Source organism: Ahaetulla prasina, chromosome 4 (genome assembly GCF_028640845.1).
Source record: "Ahaetulla prasina isolate Xishuangbanna chromosome 4, ASM2864084v1, whole genome shotgun sequence".
Classification (NCBI taxonomy): Eukaryota; Metazoa; Chordata; class Lepidosauria; order Squamata; family Colubridae; genus Ahaetulla; species Ahaetulla prasina.
In genome coordinates, this window is record NC_080542.1 from 136,856,020 (window position 1) to 136,877,454 (window position 21,435).

General features: G+C 41.1%; 1 protein-coding gene across 2 annotated transcripts in view; it reads left to right on the forward strand.

Moving 5' to 3' along the window:
* The window catches only part of NCAPG2 (non-SMC condensin II complex subunit G2), a 58,089-nt gene that overhangs the window by 31,208 nt on the left and 5,446 nt on the right, over positions 1-21,435 (forward strand). Inside the window, exons 17-26 of one of the 2 annotated variants that reach the window (XM_058179751.1) lie at positions 612-785; positions 1,659-1,729; positions 1,924-2,077; positions 2,175-2,345; positions 4,498-4,614; positions 4,710-4,853; positions 8,137-8,236; positions 9,896-10,080; positions 12,238-12,384; positions 19,429-19,532. In XM_058179751.1, coding sequence (XP_058035734.1) covers positions 612-785; positions 1,659-1,729; positions 1,924-2,077; positions 2,175-2,345; positions 4,498-4,614; positions 4,710-4,853; positions 8,137-8,236; positions 9,896-10,080; positions 12,238-12,384; positions 19,429-19,532 — 1,367 coding nt within the window. Of the gene's footprint in view, positions 1-611; positions 786-1,658; positions 1,730-1,923; positions 2,078-2,174; positions 2,346-4,497; positions 4,615-4,709; positions 4,854-8,136; positions 8,237-9,895; positions 10,081-12,237; positions 12,861-19,428; positions 19,533-21,435 lie in introns of those variants that run through there. The other variant, XM_058179750.1, reaches the window with a different exon arrangement.

A 21,435-nucleotide genomic window follows, 5' to 3' on the forward strand; every position in this document is an offset into this window, starting at 1 on the left:
GCAATATTATGACATTATGACAAAATTATGACAGTTGCAGCATCCCACGGTTATGTGATCGCCATTTGTGACCTTTCTAGCTAGCTCCCAACAAGCAAAATCAATGAAGGAAGCCAGATTGGCTTAACTTCTGTAGGATTACTTAACAGCTGCAGTGTTTCATTTAAAACCGTGGCAAAAAAGGTGAAATCGGGTGCAGCTCACTGAACAATTGTCTTTCTTAGCTACTGAAATTCTGGCCCCAATTGTAGTCATAAGTTGAGGACTACCTGTATCTCTTCCTCTGTCACTTTTCAGACCAAGAAATTAGGGAGCGTCTCTTCTAAGATGCTTGCCACACACCTGTCCTTCTGCAGACTATACTGCTTGTCACACCATTGCCTCGTCTACAGCTCTTCCTCCTGTCTCCCAAGGTTATTTTCACATACCATTATACAGGTTGTGACTTTTTTTTAAATTCCCCCTGGGAACATCCCTAGGAGCACTGATTCTGCCTTAAATAATGCAAGCCTTCTTACCACACATATTATTCCATTTTTAAAGTAACCTTAATTTGAGGCATATTATTTAAGCATTGCACCTCCTTAATTTTAATCTATTTTGCATTTCAGGAAACTGATCATTTACTTTCGGTTGATGACATACCTTCCATGGCTGGCTTGCTTGAAATTATTGTAATTCTCTGGAGGAGTATTCAGAAACCGCTTGATTGCAATGAAGAAGCAAAAAAACACATTGTCCAAAAGTTCGCTTCTGTGCTACCAACATATTTAAAAATATTTAAGGTAAATGTCAGATAAGATTGACTTAATTGGTTCTCTACATGAGTATTATTCAACTGTGGTTGACAGTTGAGAACAAAACATCAAATAACATTACTAGTTTCAGATCCGATAATGTTTGCTACCATGAGCTGGAACAATCTATATATTGTCATTAAACACATGAGTTTAACTTAGCAGCACATTGCCAATATAATGGCCTGAATTGCAAAGGTTTAATGCTATTCATGAAAGAGTTGAAAATATAAGAACTGTAGCATTTTCTAGCACAATCTCTGACTAGGTCCAAATTAGGGATTTGGGTGGGGAGAAGCATAGTTTTGGGATTGTAAAAAGACAGGTAGTTCCTGATCAGTGGGCAGGAATAAGGAAAATAATTCTGTCTCTGTTCTATGAAATCACTTTCACTTATACCTCATTGTAGATATCTCTTATTTGATACGGTAATTGCAATCTTCATCTACTTTCTATGAATCTTATTCTAATTTAAGACATGAGTAATGTTTCAGGCTAGAGCTTTTATTAATGGAGCTAAAATGAGTAGGCCCTTTTTTTAATACAGAACTACTATAATTTTATGAAAATGCCTTTAAGAGCAGTTATCCAGCTGTGAACATTTTCATCCAAACCAAATGTAAATTCCAATAGGGTTGTTAGTTTATGTTTGTGGCACTTTGTAGACAGCCCAAATTATTGGGTAAGTGCTGCTGTGTAAGAAGATGCTTTAATAAGTGTCAAGCTCACACTTGCTGATTTATTTTTCTGAAAGCTTATTGTTATGCTTTAAAATACAGGGATACCATTTGATGTACCCTCAATTCTTCTGCTTAACAAAGGTTTCTAGTGGGTTTTATTTTGTGTGTGTGCTTCTCACAGGACGATCGTTGTGTGTCTCCAATAATTATCCTGGCATCTTTCATCCCACCTACTGCTATTCCTACATTCAGGTATGGCTTATTATTTTGTAAAGCCGAAAATGTAGATCAAAAGCTCTTCTTTGAAAAGAGGGCTCTCTATAGGTTTGATTAGTGAAAAGTTCTATAGCTGAAAGTCTGGAAAAAAAATTTTTGTGGGTGGGAGGGAGATAGATTTTTCTCTTTGATCTAATCGAACACCTCACCTTTTCTCTACTTGTCGCCAGTTGCGGTGTGATTTCAAAACTGAAGAACTTGGAAAATGGTGTGACTGAAAAGAAGTATTCCACCCTACTTGACTGTCTGTGTCGCTGGGGCAAATTAGGACATATCCTTGAATTAATCTGTGATTGGATAACGGCTGAGCCAAGGAATAGAGAGGTTTGCTGAGTAGATTTATGCAGCTTCTGGGGTGGGTTGGTTTTATTGTTCTCTATCTCATGCTTACAAATAAAAGGATATTATTCCCTGTTCTTAGACTAATAAGACTCGACGGCGAGTAAAAATCCAAGAAACGGATGAGCCCAAGCCGGAACTGGCCCTTGATTATTTAGAATATTTACTGACTCATTATATGAACCGAAACTGCCTTTTGTCACTCTCCAGAACGAAATTGAACCAGCTTCTGAAAGTTCTTGAATGCGGAAAGGTCAGCTCCACCATTATTATACAATCATCTGAAACAGTTCTAACGGGTCCTTCTGATAATGCTTTCTTTAGTTGCAACTGATTTCTTCCTGGATGTCTTTTTTAGGTAGTCTTCGACTGACAGCCAGAATCGGGCCCAGAATTTCCATTGCTAATGGAAAGATGGTTGTTAAGCGAGTCTTAACAATCTTTTTTTTTTTGCCATGGCTGTTAAATGAATCACTGCAGTTGTTAAGGAAATCACGCAGTCACTAAGTGTATCTGGCCACCTCCATTGACTTCATTTGTCAGGTTGAAAATGGTAATTGCATGGTTGTAGGATGCTGCAACCCATTGTAAATACATGCTGGTTGCCAGGCACCCCAAATTTGATCTCGTGACCATAGGGATCTGTGATGGTCGTAAGCAGGGGTGAAATCAGGCAGGTTTTGGAGAACCAGTAGCGGAAATTTTGAGTAGTTCAAAGAACTGGCAAATACCACCTCTGGCTGGCCCCAGAGTGGGGTGGGAATCGAGATTTTGCAATATCCTTCCCCCAGGAGTGGGGAGGGAATAGGGATTTTGCAGTATCCTTCCGCTGGAGTGGAGAGGGAATGGGGATTTTGCAGTATCCTTCCCATGCCACACCTACCAAGCCATGCCCACCACACCACACTCACCAAGCCACGCCCACAGAACCAATAGTAAAAAAATTTGGATTTCACCACTGGTCATAAGTGTGAGGACAGTTCATAAGTCATTTTTTCCCGGTGCCTTTATAACTTCAAACGGTCGCTAAAGAAATGATTATAAGTTGAGGATTATCTGTATTCATCCCATAAGTGCTTAATAAAGTTTTAAGCAGTTTCTTCCAACAAATGTAGCAAACAGTTCATTGACTCAGGTGTACTGCTTTTCATAAAAAGAGCTCTTTCCCTGTGCCCAGTATGTGTGCCAATGCGGGGCAGTAGTGATTTAGGTAACATTACCTGGCCATGCAGAGCAAAGATCTGAAAGGGAATCTCTTATCCTGGCACATATCTTGTGTGCTGCTGGCTCCAATCCGGTGCCTGCCTTTACACAAGAGCCGTGGTGGCGCAGTGGTTAGAATGCAGTACTGCAGGCTACTTCTGCTGACTGCCTGTTGCCAGCAGTTCGGCAGTACAAATCTCACCGGCTCAAGATTGTCTCAGCCTTCTATCCTTCTGAGGTTGATAAAATGAGGACCCAGATTGTTGGAGGCAATATGCTGACTCTGTAAACCACTTCGAGAGGACTGTGAAGTACTATAAAGCGGCATATAAGTCTGCTATTGCTATTGCTACACAGGGACTGGAATGCGCTGCCCTGAGAATAACTTCAGAATGACATTCGTACTTCTTCATAAAATGAACGGATCTTAAAACTCCACAGTGCATTAATGTTGGATTTGTTTATTGAAGATTGAACCGATTGGATGTTGGATTGGATATTTATATCCAAGTCGGTGGCGTGAAATTTGTTTTGTGCTAGGATGATAATAAAGTTGCCATGGGTGGACATGATACTGAGAGGTACAGAAAAATCCTGCATGGGCGGAACATTTTCCTCTTGGATGGGGCTCTATCATTATCTTCTTTCCCCTCTTTTTAAAAATGTGATGGAGGCACAAGGATTTGGGGAGGGAGAAGAAATCTCCATTTCAAAAGCAAACCTTTTGGATCAACGGCACTGAACTGGCTACATCCTACAAAATCATCCATTAGAAGAAAAGAAGTCTGTGCAGCTAACTCCCAGTTTCTTTATTTTTAAATGGGCAGCCACCCTGCTGCTTATAAAAAGCAATCAAGCTCTATTGCAATTAGGGAACTTGAGAATATAAAGCATAACACCGAGGTCATTGCCATTAAAATCAAAATCAAAATTAACCCCCATCAAATGCGATCTCAGCCTTATATACTTTTAACTATTGGAATATTGGACGTTTCTGTTTCAAAAGACAATATAAAACATTTTGAAATAAATAAAACATCTACAAATTTGAACGAAACAGGAAAGATACCTATATTTCAAACCACATACCTATCTATAGTGGGATTTTATTTATTTATTTATTTTAAAAAAGAGGGTTTAAATATTTAACTATATAATTTAAGTTAGTATTAAACATTAATATTTCTTCTCCCAATTTGTAGGATGCGCTGGATTCTTATATTCAAGGGTGTGACCCGGCATATCGTGGCTTTTATCAAGCAACGGCAGTGAGAGCTTTCAGCCTCTACTGTAGATTCAGTATACATCTTTTACATAAGGTAACGTAAGTCAAAGAGCTGCTATCCATTTGAGTAGAATGAGTCTTAAACCCTGAAATTCCATTGTAACTGGGTATATTTCTTTCTCTTAACAGTTTGTCTCTGAAGAACAGGATTACCTCTCAGCTTTGGGGCACATGGGGACCTGGATAGAAAACAGCATTCTGCCTCATTTTTTGTTAGAAGAAGAAGAGGGTTCCTTGAGGCCATCCAATGAAATCTCTCATCTGGTGATTCAGGTATTCTCTTTGTATGTATGTAGTGGTTCTCTGTTTAGCATGCTGTTTATTATTTATTAGATTTTTATCCTCCTTTTATTACTTTATAATTAACTCAAGGCAATGATTTTGCATAATACTCCTTCCTCCTCCTGTCGCCCCCCACTTCCTCACCGGACAACAATCCTGTGAGATAAGTTGCATCCAGCTAGACAAGCTGGCTTTAATATTTTATGAGTAATCTGTCTGACTCAGTATAGACATCACCCCTATCCTAAACTATATTAAGTTCAGAGTAACCCGAAACATAATTTGTTTTCCCAGCTTAGCGGCAACCTAGGATTTAGAACTACTTCTGGATTTTAGTTTTCCATCTGTTTTATTTTATTCATTGTGTTTATATTACAGTTTTCTTCCAGGAGTTCAACCCCGTTCACTTCTCCTTCCTTTCATTTCATTCTGTAACAATCCAGTGCAATCAACCAGGCAAGGCGATTGTGACTGGTGCAAACATTGAATGGGATAACAGGCCTCCTTTGTTCTTCATTGTGTTCTCTGTATTTGGTCACCTGGGATGCGGGTGACTGTGGAAGTCTGGTTTCAAACCTCCTGCCACTTACAGAATCATTTGTCAGGAATTGATTTTAGATACCTTGATAATGTTCCCTTCTGGTTTTCTTTTTTCAAACTAATGATTTCTAAGCATTCATTCTTTCCCAGTATAGATCGTTTTGGTTGCTCCAGTTTGACGTTCCAGCTCTTTTAAATCCTTTTCTCAGTCATGACAATTAGAACTCTTCACGTGACTCTTAGGGTTGATGTACCACAAATTTTGTATAAAGAAATTACGATGTTGATGTATTTATTTTCAGTCCCATCAGATTTCCTGGCGTGGAATTTGCTTTTTTCACAGCTCCTATATAGGTAGTCCTTGATTTACAACCAGCCATTTAGCAACCAATTCAAAGTTAATACTGACTCCAAAAAGTGGATGTTTGATCCAAATTGGAAATTTTAATAATTTTGGGTGGGAGGCATAGTCAGTGGTGGGATTCAAATAATTTAACTACCGGTTCTCTGCCCTAATGACCGGCTGGGTGGGCGTGGCTGGGTGATCATGTGACTGGGTGGGCAAGGCCAACTTGATTGGTCTTACCCTTAGCAAATTTCTCCTTAATTCAATTCACAATAAAATAGTACAATAAAATAGCATTGTTCCAATATATAAGAATAGAATAGAGTAGAAAAGAAAAGAAAAGAAAAGAAAAATAAAGTTGGAAGGGACCTTAGAGGTCTTCTAATACAACCCCTTGCTTAGACAGGAAACCTTACATCACTTCAGACAAATATTTATCCAATCTCTTCTTTAAAACTTCCAGTATTAGAGCATTTACAACTTCTGGAGACAAATTGTTTCACTGATTAATTGTTCTGCCAAGAAATTTGAGGGGCTCCTACAAAAATAAGGGGGTCAAACTATTTTCCAAACCATCAAAAGGCATGAAACAATGGATGGAAATTAACCAAAGAGAGAAGCAACCTAGCACTAAGAAGTAATTTCCTAAGGGTGAGACCAATCAGCTTGCCTTCAGAAATTGTGGGTGCTCCATCACACACAAGCAACACGGTTACAAGATAATTTGGAATCTTTACAGTCTAATGCTGTAAACTAATACTTAAATGCTGAAAATTCAGGATTAAAATACATAAACATAGAAACAGTATTGCAACCCTATTCCAAATTAATAAAATCAATTCTGCTAATTAGAAGGTGTATTTAAAAAGAGATAAGAACTCTGACAAGAAACTCCTCTTTATTAACATTTTTAATAAAGAGGATAATAAAAACTCTGGCTTAATCCTGCCAAGAACAAGGAAAGATTCAACCTAAAAATAAGGAGGAATTTTCTGTCAGTGAGAACAATCAACTAATGGAACAGCTTGCCTTTGGAAGTTGTGGGAGCTTCATCACTGGAGGCTTTCATGAGATGGGACTGCCATTTGTCAGAAATTGTGTAGGGTCTCCTGCTTGGGTAGGGAGATGGACTAGATGACCTACAACAACCTTTCCAACTCTGTTAATCTGTATGATCTTTAAGTTTATATTGTTTCTGTGTTGACGGCATTTCTGCAGTTTTGTTATTGCAACTAAGTATTAAATGGTTCTTGGCTGTCTGTCTGTCCGGAGCTATTAACTGAAGGGAGAGAGAGAAAAAAAACCCTCTCTTGCACTTTAAGCCTGAGTTTTAAAGGGGCTAGAATTTTTCTGCTGAAGAAATGGCTATGTGGTTATTTCTTCTTTTTCTTTTCCCTTCCTTTGATTAATTAAAATTCTCTTCCTTTGATTAATTACAAATGACCAGGAACATCTGAGGTGTGTGTGAGCTACTGGAATCGTTAGGCAAACAGGCAGGCAGCCTTGACTATTCAGCTGGTTCGCAGAACTCCTCAAAGAGTTAACAAATGGTTCTCCTGAACCGATGCAAACTGGCTTGATCCCACTACTGGACATGGTTACTTGACTGCAGTTTGGGCACTCATAACATGACCGCAATTATGGGCATTTGCCATGTCCCACAGTCACGTGACTACATTTTATGGCTGTTACCGAGTATTCCGAGAGGTTGATCCAACTGCCGATAGACGATGGCAGCGATAGGCGGCGATGACAGGCTGTTCTCCACAGCTGCCTGTCGCTGCCGCACTACCAACCCCCACCACCATGGCCCAGTCTATGATGCAATATTTGCTCCATAAGATGCGCCGACATTTCCACCCACTTTTTTTGGGGGGAGTGCGTTTTATGGAGTGAAAAATATGGTGAGTACCGTAATAGCTACACGGTCACCTTCATCCATACACTTACAGATACACTGGGGGAAAAAAAACCACTAATTTTTTTTTACTCTGTAAAATCCATATCATTTTTCCGTAAGCAGGTCTGGTATGACATTAAAAAACACTGGGATTTCTAAAAATAAATAAGATGAAAGCATTTAAACCACTTCTAGTATTTTCTACCCTGTTTCCCCCAAAATAAGACATCCCCTGATAATAAGCCCAATCAGGCTTTTGATTGCAAGGCAATAAGGCCAAGCGCTTATTTGAGGGTTCAAAAAATATAAGACAGGGTCTTATTTTTGGGGAAACACGGTAGTTTATTGAGAACTAGTAACTTTTGTTTCTGAATAAATCATCTGAAAAATGACCTAATCTTAGCTGTGCCATTTTAGAAGTATACAAAAAGTAAATTTTTGTTGGTTTATAAATGTAAAACATACCTGTTTTTTGTTTTTGTACAAAGACTTACCTAGCGGTGTGCAAAGATCTTATAGCTGTTGGACTTGGTGATTTCGAATTTCAAGCTTATCTTCTGAACCTGGCAGCTAGGATCATATCCAGAAGTATGATTTTTATATATATCTTTATCTATATATTTTGTATTTTTTTCTATTCGATTGTATGAAATTCATACTAGCTAACAAATAGTAAAGACTGATCTTATCTTACCCTAAAACCATTAGGATAATATAAAATCAGTGACAGACATCACAATCTATAAATATAGTAACAGATAACAGAATTCTCAAAACTATGTCCTATATGATATAGATATATCAGACTTTATTGCTGGCATGCTTTCCCCTGTGTTTTTCTGAATATTTTATTTTCAAGACAATACTTAGACCTCTAAAAGGCTAGCTTTTAAAAGTCAAATGTACGGCATACAAAGCATATGATATGTATGAAAAATAATGTGATGAAATGTAATTGAAGTGTTGCTGTTTTTTTAAGAGATTCTGGGTTCTCTCCATTAGTTTATAAGGTGTATACCTGTAACTGTCTTTTTTACTGAAATAATACAAATTCAACAATTTCCATGAATTAGTAAATTTATTGCCCTCCCCCTAGTGGGCCCTCTAGATATCAATGTCAGAATTTGAAACATCAAGACTGTTGCTGAAAATTCCAAGAGTTGAAAATAGTTGAAAAGTAACCATATTGGGGAAGACTCTAACAATATATTTGGAATGGAATAACTACCGTACTTTTCGGAGTATAAGACACACCAAAGTGTAAGATGCACCTTAGTTTTGGGGGAAGAAAATAGTACGGGGAAATTTCTGCCTACCAAATATTCAATCTGGCTAGTCCCAGCATATTTGTTCGCCCACTGGTTTTGAGGTTGGGGCTGGTTAGGGCTGTGCTTCCAAAGCACAGCTGATTGTCAGAGGGAGTAGCAATTAGAAAAGCAGGCAAAGCACGGAAGGTTGCTTCGCTCGTGTTGGGGCCGAAAAGCAGCTTCAAAACCACAGCTGATCTTCAGAGGGAGTTCCAGTGACTAAAGCAGGCAAAGCGTGGAAGGGGTAAGAGAAGGCAGCAGCTGTTCCAGGTAGCCATTTTGGACACCCCACAGGGTTACATTCGGCGTATAAGATGCACCCATATTTTCAGCCTCTTTTAGGAGGGAAAAAGGTGCGTCTTATACTCCGAAAAATACGGTAAGTTTATGTCTGCTACACATCTTATTTCTTCATAGACTGTAAGATTGGAAGAGTGTTTGGAAATTATTTAGTGAAGTGTCATATTTGCACACATTCAACAGAGGAGAGGTTACTGCCTCCTAAGGCAAACTTTTGAGCAGCTCATGGGATTTATTTCTGGAACATAACCAAAAGTTATTTCCATGTAATTTTAACCCATTGTTTCTTCTTCTATAACAATTCTGAACTGTTCAACTCCACCTTCAGGTAGCTACTTACTAAGCCTGCTCCATGTGTCCAAGCATTCCTCATGTTTTTCTTCCTGGTTGCTTATCACCTTGTTTCCTCTTCCAGGGATCCCCTCCAGCGTGTACAACTTTTCCAAAAACATAAATTTAATAAATAAAACAAATAAATAAAAACTGGGTTTACAGAGATAAATGGAAGGGAAAACTGAGCAGTGCTGAATAAGCAGATTCAATTTCTTTTTTGATCCATTACACTTTTGAAGTTACAATCTTAGAATGTGCCTATACTGTTTTGGCTGCACCATCACATCGTTTTGTTTCGTTTTGTTAGGAAAAGGCTTCGTTTTCATTCCAACGTTACTTTCTATCCTGAGAGAGATTGTCGAAGCTTTCTTAGCCTGTGACATTGTCAACCCTGATTGCATAATAGAACTTCTAACTAATGTTCAGAAAATGTTCCAGAAAATTCTAGAGTCTATGGCACTTACTCTCAGAAGACAAGAAGAAGGGATACAGGTACTGGTTGCATCTAAACTTGGCCGTAATTTTATGCTCCCCCCCCCCCCCCGTTTAAATTTTTCCATTTCAACAATTGTTCTTAGGGTTTTTTTAAATTATTTTTTTATTTGAATTTATATCCCGCCCTTCTCCGAAGACTCAGGGCGGCTTACATTGTGTAAGGCAATAGTCTCATCCTATTTGTATATTTATATACAAAGTCAACTTATTGCCCCCCCCCAACAATCTGGGTCCTCATAACCAATCCCATTCTGATCCTTGTTTATAAAAGAAAGAATTCTGCAGCTGTAATTGGGAGAAATGGTCCTCCACCATAGCTCCAGACTTTTAAGTTTTGCTTTGAACATTTCCAGTATATTTCAGACTTTGCCTTCCTTTTAAAATACCAAGATGCAATTACTTTCTAACCAACTCATATTAGCCAAGGTGTTCAGTTTTCTAATGAAAAACTTGACATTGGGTGACATTTTGTGACGGAGCTAAAAACCGCTCAGAACTTGGTAGTGTTTTAAGTGGGAGCTTTGACAACTCCACATGAAAATCATTATACAGTCCCACATTTTCAGAGATAACACTTACCCTTTTTTATTTTTTTTTATTTTTTTTTGAAAATCACTTTGTAAAAAGGACCAGTTATAGGCAGGGCAGGAATGTAAATGCAAAAAACTAAACAAAAACCCCTTTAAGTTTCAGAGATGATAGGATAGCTTTTCATAGCTAGATAAAGAAATAAAATTATTGCTTTCTAAAGCGACAGCAGAGGCACTAGATGCCATGGTAGGACTTGCAATTATTAGATATTGTGCTACATAATTTCTTTTTGAAGACTTGCCTGTAATTCTGGGTCAATATTAATTAAAGGTGGACTAGCTTAAAAACTAGACTTTTTTTGTTTTATCCAGAATATGTCATATTTTATTGTCTCTGCTACCTGCTTTTCATATTTCCAATTCATTGTAAGGCTATTAAATTCTTTTTTCAGCCTAGGGTTTGTGTGTGTGTGTGTTTCAGATTATAAAGATTCATGACTGTTTCTTCTTGAGCCTTTTAATACCTCTTTATATTGGAAAATAATTCTATAAAATGATTGCCCCTGGACTGCGATATTGATTTCAGCCTCCTTTAAATAGCCCTGGGAGAATTGAAATTTTTGGTTGTTTCTTCTGAAGTTTGTGCTGTAGTGACGTAAGGGAAAGTAGTCCTCAATTAATGACCAATCATTTAATGGCTGTACAGAGTTATAACAGTCTTGGTAAGAGTGCTTTGTGGCCCATAAAACAGCTTCAGCCATCTTAAATGTTGTACTCTCCCTACCCCATTCCAGCAGTTATATAACTGCATTTAAGGCACTTGGCAACTGGCTCATATTTACAACTGGTTGCAGTATCCTGCAGTCATGTGATTGCGATTTGCAGGGGGGTTGCCAATTTCCAGAAAAATCGCCTGTTTGGGAGAATAGATGTGGACTTAACAATCATCATTAAGACAGTAATAAAACTGAGTACAGTTATATGGATGTCTTGACTTACAACTGTCACGACATAAGACTGAGATTCCCATTCCAGCTGTGGTTGTAAGTTGAGAAGTACAAGTACTGTCAGCTCGTCCCTATACAAAGCTTAGACAGATGCTATATTTGCCTGACCCTTTCAGAGTGGCTCTAAAAGGGCCTCTGGTGGCTCAGACTGCTAAGACAGTCTGTTATTAACAGCAGCTGCCTGCAATTACTGCAGGTTCAAGTCCCACCAGCCCCAAGGTTGACTCAGCCGTCCATCCTTTATAAGGTAGGTAAAATGAGGACCCAGATTGTTGGGGGCAATAAGTTGACTTTGTATATAATATACAAATGGATGAAGACTATTGCTTGACATAGTGTAAGCCGCCCTGAGTCTTCGGAGAAGGGTGGGATATAAATGCAAATTTAAAAAAAGTGAAGAGACCTACTTCTGTATGAAACAGAAATATTTTACTGCAGATTTTTTAGGAAAGAATCTGAAAAGAATGCACCTTTTAAAGTAAAAGTTTTTCTGGTAGCCTTGTATGTTTTTATCTGTGTAGTGATACATTTTTGTCTCAGCATCTTTAAAAGACATATAGGCATCACATAGGCTTTTTGACTATAAAGCTGATTTTGTTTGTTTGTTTTTTTCCTAGTTAATTCACTCTGCTCGAGAGCCTCTTGGAGAATTTGTACATGTAGTCCAGTCCTGCGTGTTGATTTTTCCAGAGATTTATGAAGGAGTTATTTCTTCTCTTTTAGCTGCAGTAGTGGTTGAGATAAATTGCAGCTTGAAAAAAAAGGTAACATGTTTCGCTTTACTATTCTGGCAGATATGCTGTGTGTGCTCATGTAAGAATGAGTTTAAGCCAGTGTTTCTTTATTTATTTATTTGATTTCTATACCGCCCTTCTCCCGAAGGACTCAGGGCGGTGTTGACCTTTGTGGTTTGAAAGTGTGTGGACTTCAGCTCTCAGAAGGCTGGCTGAGGAATTCTGGGAGTGGACATCCATATATCGTATTTTTCGGAGTATAAAACACACCGGAGTATCAGACGCACCTTTGTTTTTGGAGAGGAAAATAAGAAAAAAGCTGATTGGCAGGTGGATCAACCTCTCGGAATACCCCCAATCAGCTGTTCCCAGAGGTGATTTTTAGCAACAGGTTCCTTGTTTGTGAGCTCTGTGCCTTCCTTTTTTGTTTTGCTTTTTTTTCCTGCCTCTGAAACGTCCTTTCAGAAAAATCTTTTTTTGCCTCTGAAAGCCTCCAAAACCGAACTTCAGAAAAAAAGCCTCTGAAGCTCTGTTTGGGAGCTTCTTTTGTGAAGCTCCATTTGGAGCTTTTTTTCTAAGCTCCGTTTCTGATGCTTTTTTTCAGCCTCTGAAACCTCCGTTTGAGAAGCTGGGCGGGGCTTCATTCAGACTGTAAGACACACCCAGGTTTTCACCCTTTTTTTTTTTTATTTTTTTGAAAATCACTTTGTAAAAAGGACCAGTTATAGGCAGGGCAGGAATGTAAATGCAAAAACTAAACAAAAACCCTTTAAGTTTCAGAGATGATAGGATAGCTTTTCATAGCTAGATAAAGAAATAAAATTATTGCTTTCTAAAGCGACAGCAGAGGCACTAGATGCCATGGTAGGACTTGCAATTATTAGATATTGTGCTACATAATTTCTTTTTGAAGACTTGCCTGTAATTCTGGGTCAATATTAATTAAAGGTGGACTAGCTTAAAAACTAGACTTTTTTTGTTTTATCCAGAATATGTCATATTTTATTGTCTCTGCTACCTGCTTTTCATATTTCCAATTCATTGTAAGGCTATTAAATTCTTTTTTCAGCCTAGGGTTTGTGTGTGTGTGTGTTTCAGATTATAAAGATTCATGACTGTTTCTTCTTGAGCCTTTTAATACCTCTTTATATTGGAAAATAATTCTATAAAATGATTGCCCCTGGACTGCGATATTGATTTCAGCCTCCTTTAAATAGCCCTGGGAGAATTGAAATTTTTGGTTGTTTCTTCTGAAGTTTGTGCTGTAGTGACGTAAGGGAAAGTAGTCCTCAATTAATGACCAATCATTTAATGGCTGTACAGAGTTATAACAGTCTTGGTAAGAGTGCTTTGTGGCCCATAAAACAGCTTCAGCCATCTTAAATGTTGTACTCTCCCTACCCCATTCCAGCAGTTATATAACTGCATTTAAGGCACTTGGCAACTGGCTCATATTTACAACTGGTTGCAGTATCCTGCAGTCATGTGATTGCGATTTGCAGGGGGGTTGCCAATTTCCAGAAAAATCGCCTGTTTGGGAGAATAGATGTGGACTTAACAATCATCATTAAGACAGTAATAAAACTGAGTACAGTTATATGGATGTCTTGACTTACAACTGTCACGACATAAGACTGAGATTCCCATTCCAGCTGTGGTTGTAAGTTGAGAAGTACAAGTACTGTCAGCTCGTCCCTATACAAAGCTTAGACAGATGCTATATTTGCCTGACCCTTTCAGAGTGGCTCTAAAAGGGCCTCTGGTGGCTCAGACTGCTAAGACAGTCTGTTATTAACAGCAGCTGCCTGCAATTACTGCAGGTTCAAGTCCCACCAGCCCCAAGGTTGACTCAGCCGTCCATCCTTTATAAGGTAGGTAAAATGAGGACCCAGATTGTTGGGGGCAATAAGTTGACTTTGTATATAATATACAAATGGATGAAGACTATTGCTTGACATAGTGTAAGCCGCCCTGAGTCTTCGGAGAAGGGTGGGATATAAATGCAAATTTAAAAAAAGTGAAGAGACCTACTTCTGTATGAAACAGAAATATTTTACTGCAGATTTTTTAGGAAAGAATCTGAAAAGAATGCACCTTTTAAAGTAAAAGTTTTTCTGGTAGCCTTGTATGTTTTTATCTGTGTAGTGATACATTTTTGTCTCAGCATCTTTAAAAGACATATAGGCATCACATAGGCTTTTTGACTATAAAGCTGATTTTGTTTTGTTTTGTTTTTCCTAGTTAATTCACTCTGCTCGAGAGCCTCTTGGAGAATTTGTACATGTAGTCCAGTCCTGCGTGTTGATTTTTCCAGAGATTTATGAAGGAGTTATTTCTTCTCTTTTAGCTGCAGTAGTGGTTGAGATAAATTGCAGCTTGAAAAAAAAGGTAACATGTTTCGCTTTACTATTCTGGCAGATATGCTGTGTGTGCTCATGTAAGAATGAGTTTAAGCCAGTGTTTCTTTATTTATTTATTTGATTTCTATACCGCCCTTCTCCCGAAGGACTCAGGGCGGTGTTGACCTTTGTGGTTTGAAAGTGTGTGGACTTCAGCTCTCAGAAGGCTGGCTGAGGAATTCTGGGAGTGGACATCCATATATCGTATTTTTCGGAGTATAAAACACACCGGAGTATCAGACGCACCTTTGTTTTTGGAGAGGAAAATAAGAAAAAAGCTGATTGGCAGGTGGATCAACCTCTCGGAATACCCCCAATCAGCTGTTCCCAGAGGTGATTTTTAGCAACAGGTTCCTTGTTTGTGAGCTCTGTGCCTTCCTTTTTTGTTTTGCTTTTTTTTCCTGCCTCTGAAACGTCCTTTCAGAAAAATCTTTTTTTGCCTCTGAAAGCCTCCAAAACCGAACTTCAGAAAAAAAGCCTCTGAAGCTCTGTTTGGGAGCTTCTTTTGTGAAGCTCCATTTGGAGCTTTTTTTCTAAGCTCCGTTTCTGATGCTTTTTTTCAGCCTCTGAAACCTCCGTTTGAGAAGCTGGGCGGGGCTTCATTCAGACTGTAAGACACACCCAGGTTTTCACCCTCTTTTTTTTTGGGAAAAAGGTGTGTCTTATACCCCGAAAAATACGGTAATTTCAGGCTTCCAGTGAGAAACATTCGCCTAAGCAAATATTCAATGGTTTATCAGATGCAACGGAGATCAGACTTCTTAAGGTTCACCAGTATATCATGTGCCTTCTTTGAACCACAATTAAAAATAACCAGGGAGATCACAGTGCATAATTTACATACTGTGCTAGAATACATAGTGGTGCCTCAATTCTCAATTACTTGTCAAATTTGGCACTCAGTGGATATTGATGCGAAAATGTCTTCCCGGTACCCATCATTTGTTTGGTATTTGATGCACTGCAATAGAAAGAAGGGGATGGTCACAGAGAAAGGACAGGAAAGGACAGTCATGCTGGGAAATTCACTGACATAGGAAAAGGAACAGACATAAAGTCCTTTCCAACCAAAACCAAGGGTCACGTAGAAAGTCACGTGGTTTGTTTGATACATTTTTGGGACTTATCGCAATTCTTGGGACCAATTAGTAACAAGTTCTGAGGTACCACTGTACTTTGTTAGGGTCTTAGCCTGTTATATGAATTCATACATAGGGGTTTATGAGGTATGTTTTATGGCTTGCTGTAATGTGTGAATTTAGCAAGAGTTTAATTTTATGATCTGGCTGGATATGATAAGCCAAACAAGCAATAACTAACTTGCTATGGTGGCTGGAGAATTCTGGGAGTTGAAGTCCACGCATCTTAAAATCACTATGGTGAGAAACACTATTCCCTACTCACACAGAATCACGGGCAATGTCAAAAATGATTTCCATTTCAAGACACTCCTGGGAATTCTTTTCCCCTCATACTCCATGCTGAAAAGACCCTGAAAGATAGGGTCTTTTCAGCATGGAGTATGAGGCGAAAAGAATTCCCAGGAGTGTCTTGAAATGGAAATCATTTTTATCATGTCACTCTAGCTTGGGTGTTGGCAACCTGCAGCTCCCGAGCCGCTTGTGGCTCTTTGGGCCCCCTGCTGCGGCTCCCTGTCCCATAACTGGCTGGCCCCTCCCCTCCCCTCCCCTGGCCTGAGAAGGTAAGGGTGATGGTGGGAGATGGAGAAGTGGTCGGAGCTGATTCTCCAGCACCTCACTCTTGCTGTAGCTTCTTCCAGCCCTGTTGGTGCTGGGTGTGCCTCGGTTGCTTGGGGAGACACGCAACCTGCTCTCCGCCCTGAGACACTGGCCCGTCCCAACTGTGACTGACACTGGCTTCGCTAACACGAGGACTGGTGCGGTGGGAATGGAATCTGGGAGGAGACGACGGAAAGGGGGATGGGCCCGCAGTGCACAGCTGCGGCTTTAAAAAGCTCAGGGCAGCGGGAAAAGGGCTGGTCCCGTCGAACCTCGCACACCCACTCCTGGGATCAGGAAAGCCGAGGCTGGGCCAAGCTGGCGAGTTCTCCTTGGAGTTCTTTGCTATTGCTTTTCTTTCTTCTTTTTGAAAATCCGGGCTGGCTGAGGAACGAGTGGGAACCGCAGCAGAGGCTTCTGTTTGGGTGACTCTCCTCTTCTTGTGATCCTCTGGATGGCTGTGGCAGGGCTGGGAGTGTGCGCACGAGTAGGGAGACCCTCAAGTGAGTGCCACCTGCCCCACGTACACCTTTGCTGCATTGTGGCCAAGCCTGCCCGCTCACTTGAATAGGGTCTCCCCGTTCGTGCGCACACTCCCAGCCCCACCACAGCTGGCCAGGGAGTTGCGAGAGGAGAAGAAGGAGGAGGGTTGCCTGAAGTGAAGCCTCTGCTGTGGTTTGCGTTCATTCCTCAGCCAGTCCGGATTTCCAAAAAGAAGAAAGAGAAGAGTGAAGAGCCCCAAGGAGAGCTCACTGGGCTTTCTGAGATCTTCTGAGAGAGTGAGAAGAGACACAGAGACAGAGATACACAAACACAACCAGAGACATAGGGAAAGAGACACACACACGCAGAGAAATATAGAGAGAGGGGGAGATGGAGAGAGGGGAGATAGAGGGAGAAGGAGAGAAATAAAGAGGGAAAGAGGAGAAAAAAGAGATACGGAGAGGGGGAGAAAGAGATACAGATACAGAAAGGGGAGAGAGACACAGAGAGAGAGACAGAGTTATAGAGAGAGGGGGAGAGAGGGATAGGGAGAGGAGAGATATAGAGAGATACAGAGAGGGAGATATAGAGGGGAAGAGAGAGGGGAAGAGAGGGAGAGAGAGATACAGATAGGGAGAGGGGGAGAGAGAGACATAGATATAAAGGGGGGGGGGAGAGAAAATGGTTTTGTGATTCCAGGTCTCTGCCCTAATGACTGGCTGGGTAGGTGTGGCTAGGGGAAGTCATGTGACTGGGTGGGAGTGAGTAATGTTGAGTTGTCCATGCCTACCCAGGTTTTGTGGCTCCCTGTGTTTTGTTTTGTTTTTTCCTATGGGAAACAGGTCCAAATGGCTCTTTTGAGTGTTTAAGGTTGCAGACTCTTGCTCTAGCTCAATGTTGGTATACCTTTTGGGCTTGGCATGTGAAACATTCAGAAAAGGCCTACCTTGACTCACCGTTTCATACACCCCACCCCCACCTCTTGATTTCCTATCGCATCTCCTGCTCTCCTCTCCCTACCCTCCAAAATATGGAGGCTCAGAAAATCACTTGAGAATGCTCATGCGATTTTCGGATGCCTTGGAGCAGAGGTACCCAACTGGTACTGACCCATGGCCAGTTAGGAAACAGGCCACACCAGCAGTGGACAAGTGAGCGAAGCTTCATCTGCGCATACACAGGATCTAGGTTGCATCCCTTCCTGGTTTGTGGAAGACAGTTTTTCCTTTTGAAACCAGTCCCTGGTGCCAGAAAGGATAAGGATCACTTAGAGATTGTGTGAGAGCAAGGTCCTCTTGCGTGGCTTCTAGAGGCTCTGGAGCAGGGTGCACTGCTGGGGGTTCGCAGGGGTTTGGGAGAACTTCTAGCTAAGATTCTGTGCAGTTTGGAGAACCCCCAAATCCCACTCCTGGCTGGCCCTACCCACCCCTTTCCTCCCCTCCCAGGAGTACCCACGCGGCCCGTTTTGGATGCAGGTAAGTGCAGGGTGCGCATGAAGGCTTGGGGAGGGCGAAAAGGGGCCTACTGGAAGTTTGGGAAGGCTGGAAATGGGCTTGTTTCCGGCCTCCAGAAGGCCTCCGGAACATAGGGAGAATGTTTTCACCCTCCCAGAGCCTCAGGGAAAGCCTCCGGAGCCTGGGAAGGCAAAAATGACCCCCCACAACCCGCCGTGGTGCAGGACGCTGACTAGGCCACGCCCACCCAGCAACTGGGCAGCGAACCCTTTGCTAAAATGTTTGAAGCCCACCCTGGTCTGGAGGCCTCTTAATCCTTGGGAAGCTGCATACAAAGGTCCTCAGAAAATTGTGTGAGAATGCTTGTGCAATTTTTGTTTACCTCAGAGGCTGCGCAAGAGCAAGGCTTTCTAGCAGGATTCACAGAAGGTTTTGAAGGCCGACGTGCCACCCAAAATGGCCTGGCTTTCCATCTGTCACACAAGTGGCCGTAGGTTTGTTATCACTGCTCTAGCTAATGCTGTGTTTGCAAAGGGAGTGTAGTTTTGAAAGGGTTTTCTAAAACACTTTCTGCCTTCGTATCTCTTTTTACACCTGTAGAAATAAGGGCTCTTGTATTCTTGGATGGCCCTTGTTATTGACCGAACATCTGCTATAAAAATAAATCTTCACTGAATATTTCGGGATTGCTCCTGATGGTATGAAGTGGCTGAGCAAAAATAAAATAAAAATGGCTGGCTCTAACCCTTTTCCCCAAGTCTCAAGACAACAGGTGCTGAGCTGTCAGTCAAGCTTTTAGCCTTCAAAGCGGGCTGATGTTACATGCCTTCCAGAAAGCTTTGCTGCTGTTATTTGTTTGCCAGTGGGATTATCTGCCTGTCTTCCTCCTACTCCTTAGTTATTTCAATGATCATAAAAGACTGAGGAAAGTAGTATCAAATGCCAATTATTGTTCGTCTGATTTGCTAGAAGCACTTCTTCAAATTTCTTTTGTTTTAGCTATCGGATACAGAAAAACTAATAACACCTAAGAGATTCTTAGATCTCCCACCACTTTCAAGCGTTTTAATGGCAATTGTGAATAAATCAGCAAATGGAGCTAGGTAAGCTCTCTTTTAGGTGCGGATGCACTTAGTTCAATTTTTCTGTTTTCCCACAGTGTTGTTTCTGTCCTCAATGGGCATGCTGTGTATGCAGTTCTGATTTTGAGTTGGATTTTTATTTTATTTTATTTTTTGAACTACTGAGTTTATCCTACAGATACTTCTGGAATCTCGTAATTGCAGTCTACCTGCAGGTAGCCCTTTCTTAAAGTAAGAGCTGCAATTTAGTAGTAGTTTATACTGAAGATTCATTAAATGCTATTAAAAAACAGGTTTCAAACATGCAAGCATTTTTATTACATTTAACTTGAAAAATAGAAGCAAAGGGCCTGTTGAAATAATTAGCATTTCTGCGTATTTATTAGTACAGAGCAGTGTTTCAGGCAGATTGATTTTACAGTTGTACAAAATAACTACATCTGCTACATAGCTACTCTGGAATATAAAAGGTTGATAACATTATCAAGTTTTTAGATTATCTGTGAGGCTATTCCAGCCAATTAGGTTATGCTACAAAGCTGAGCATTGCAGGTAGGCCAGCTTCATTATAACAATGTGTGTCTGTCTGTCTATGTCTCTCTCTCTCTCCCCCCTCCTTCTGTCTCCCCACTCTCTCTTCCTCTCTCCCTCCTTCCCTCCCTCTCTGTTCTTGTCTTTCCCCCCCTCTCTCCCTCCCTCCTTTCCTTCTTCCCTTCCTCCCTCTCTCTTCCTGTCTCTCTGTTATTCTCTCTGTGTCTTTCCCTCCTCTCTCTTCCTCCCTCCCCTTCCCTCTCTTCCTCCCTCCCTCCCTCCTTCCCTCTCAGTTCTTCCCCTCTCTCCCTCTCTCCCTCCCTCCTTTCCTTCTTCCCTCCCTCTCTCTTCCTGTCTCTCTGTTATTCTCTATCTCTTTCCTCCTCTCTTCCTCCCTCCCTCCCTCTCTTCCCTCCTCCCTCCCTCCTTCTCTCCCTCTCAGTTCTTCCCTTCCCTCTCTCCTCTCTCCCTCCCTTCTTTCCTTCTTCCTTCCTCCTCTCTTCCTGTCTCTGTTATTCTCTCTGTCTCTTTCCCCCTCTCTCTTCCTCCTTCCCCCTCCCTCTCTCCCTCCCTCCTTTCCTCCCTCTCTCTCTCCTCCTGTCTGTCTTTCTCTCTGTCTCTTTCCTCCCTCTCTCTTCCTCCCTCTCTTCCTCCTTTCCTCTCTTGTCTACCTCTCTCCTCCTCCTCTCTCATATAAAAGGGTTTTTTTTTTTAACTGAAAGGATGTTGCAAACTTACTTTTGATGCTTCTAAAGCCTCAGTTCAGCTAAATAAATATGGAATGCCATTTCCTCATCTGAATATAGCTTCTGATCTCGGGAGACTTGCTGATTTTGTGATTCTCAATTCCAGAACCCCCGTGCTTTTTCAAAAGCATAAATTAAATTCTAGAAATAAAATACCTTCTATTCTGTCCCATTTCCCTTTTTCAAATATGTTAGAAGCAGCAGCAGCAGTAGAGATTTTGAATGGGTGAAGGTTATGGCTTGAATGCTAAAGGTGGAAGTGATGCCTTTTGAGGAAGAAATGTGCTTCAGAAGGTTGCTGAGTACAGCAATATGACAGCAAATAGAAGGAAATGTCTAGAACAGTGATGGCTAACCTTTTTGCCGTCGCGTGCCAAAAGCGGGGGAAACACGGGGGGTCGTGCGCATGCGTGCCCAAATCCATAATTTAATGTGCCCCACCCCACATGCATGCACCCTGCGCTCCCTCTGTTTTTGGCACACGATGGCACGGTGGCCTCATTTTTCGCCCTTCCCATGCTCCAGAGCCTTTCTGGGAGCCTGGGGAGGGCAAAAACGGCCTTCCCCATCCCCCCAGAAGCCCTCTGGAGGCTGGAAGCAGCTTGTTTCCTGACTTCTGGTGGGTTCGGAAGGCCCGAAAATCAGCG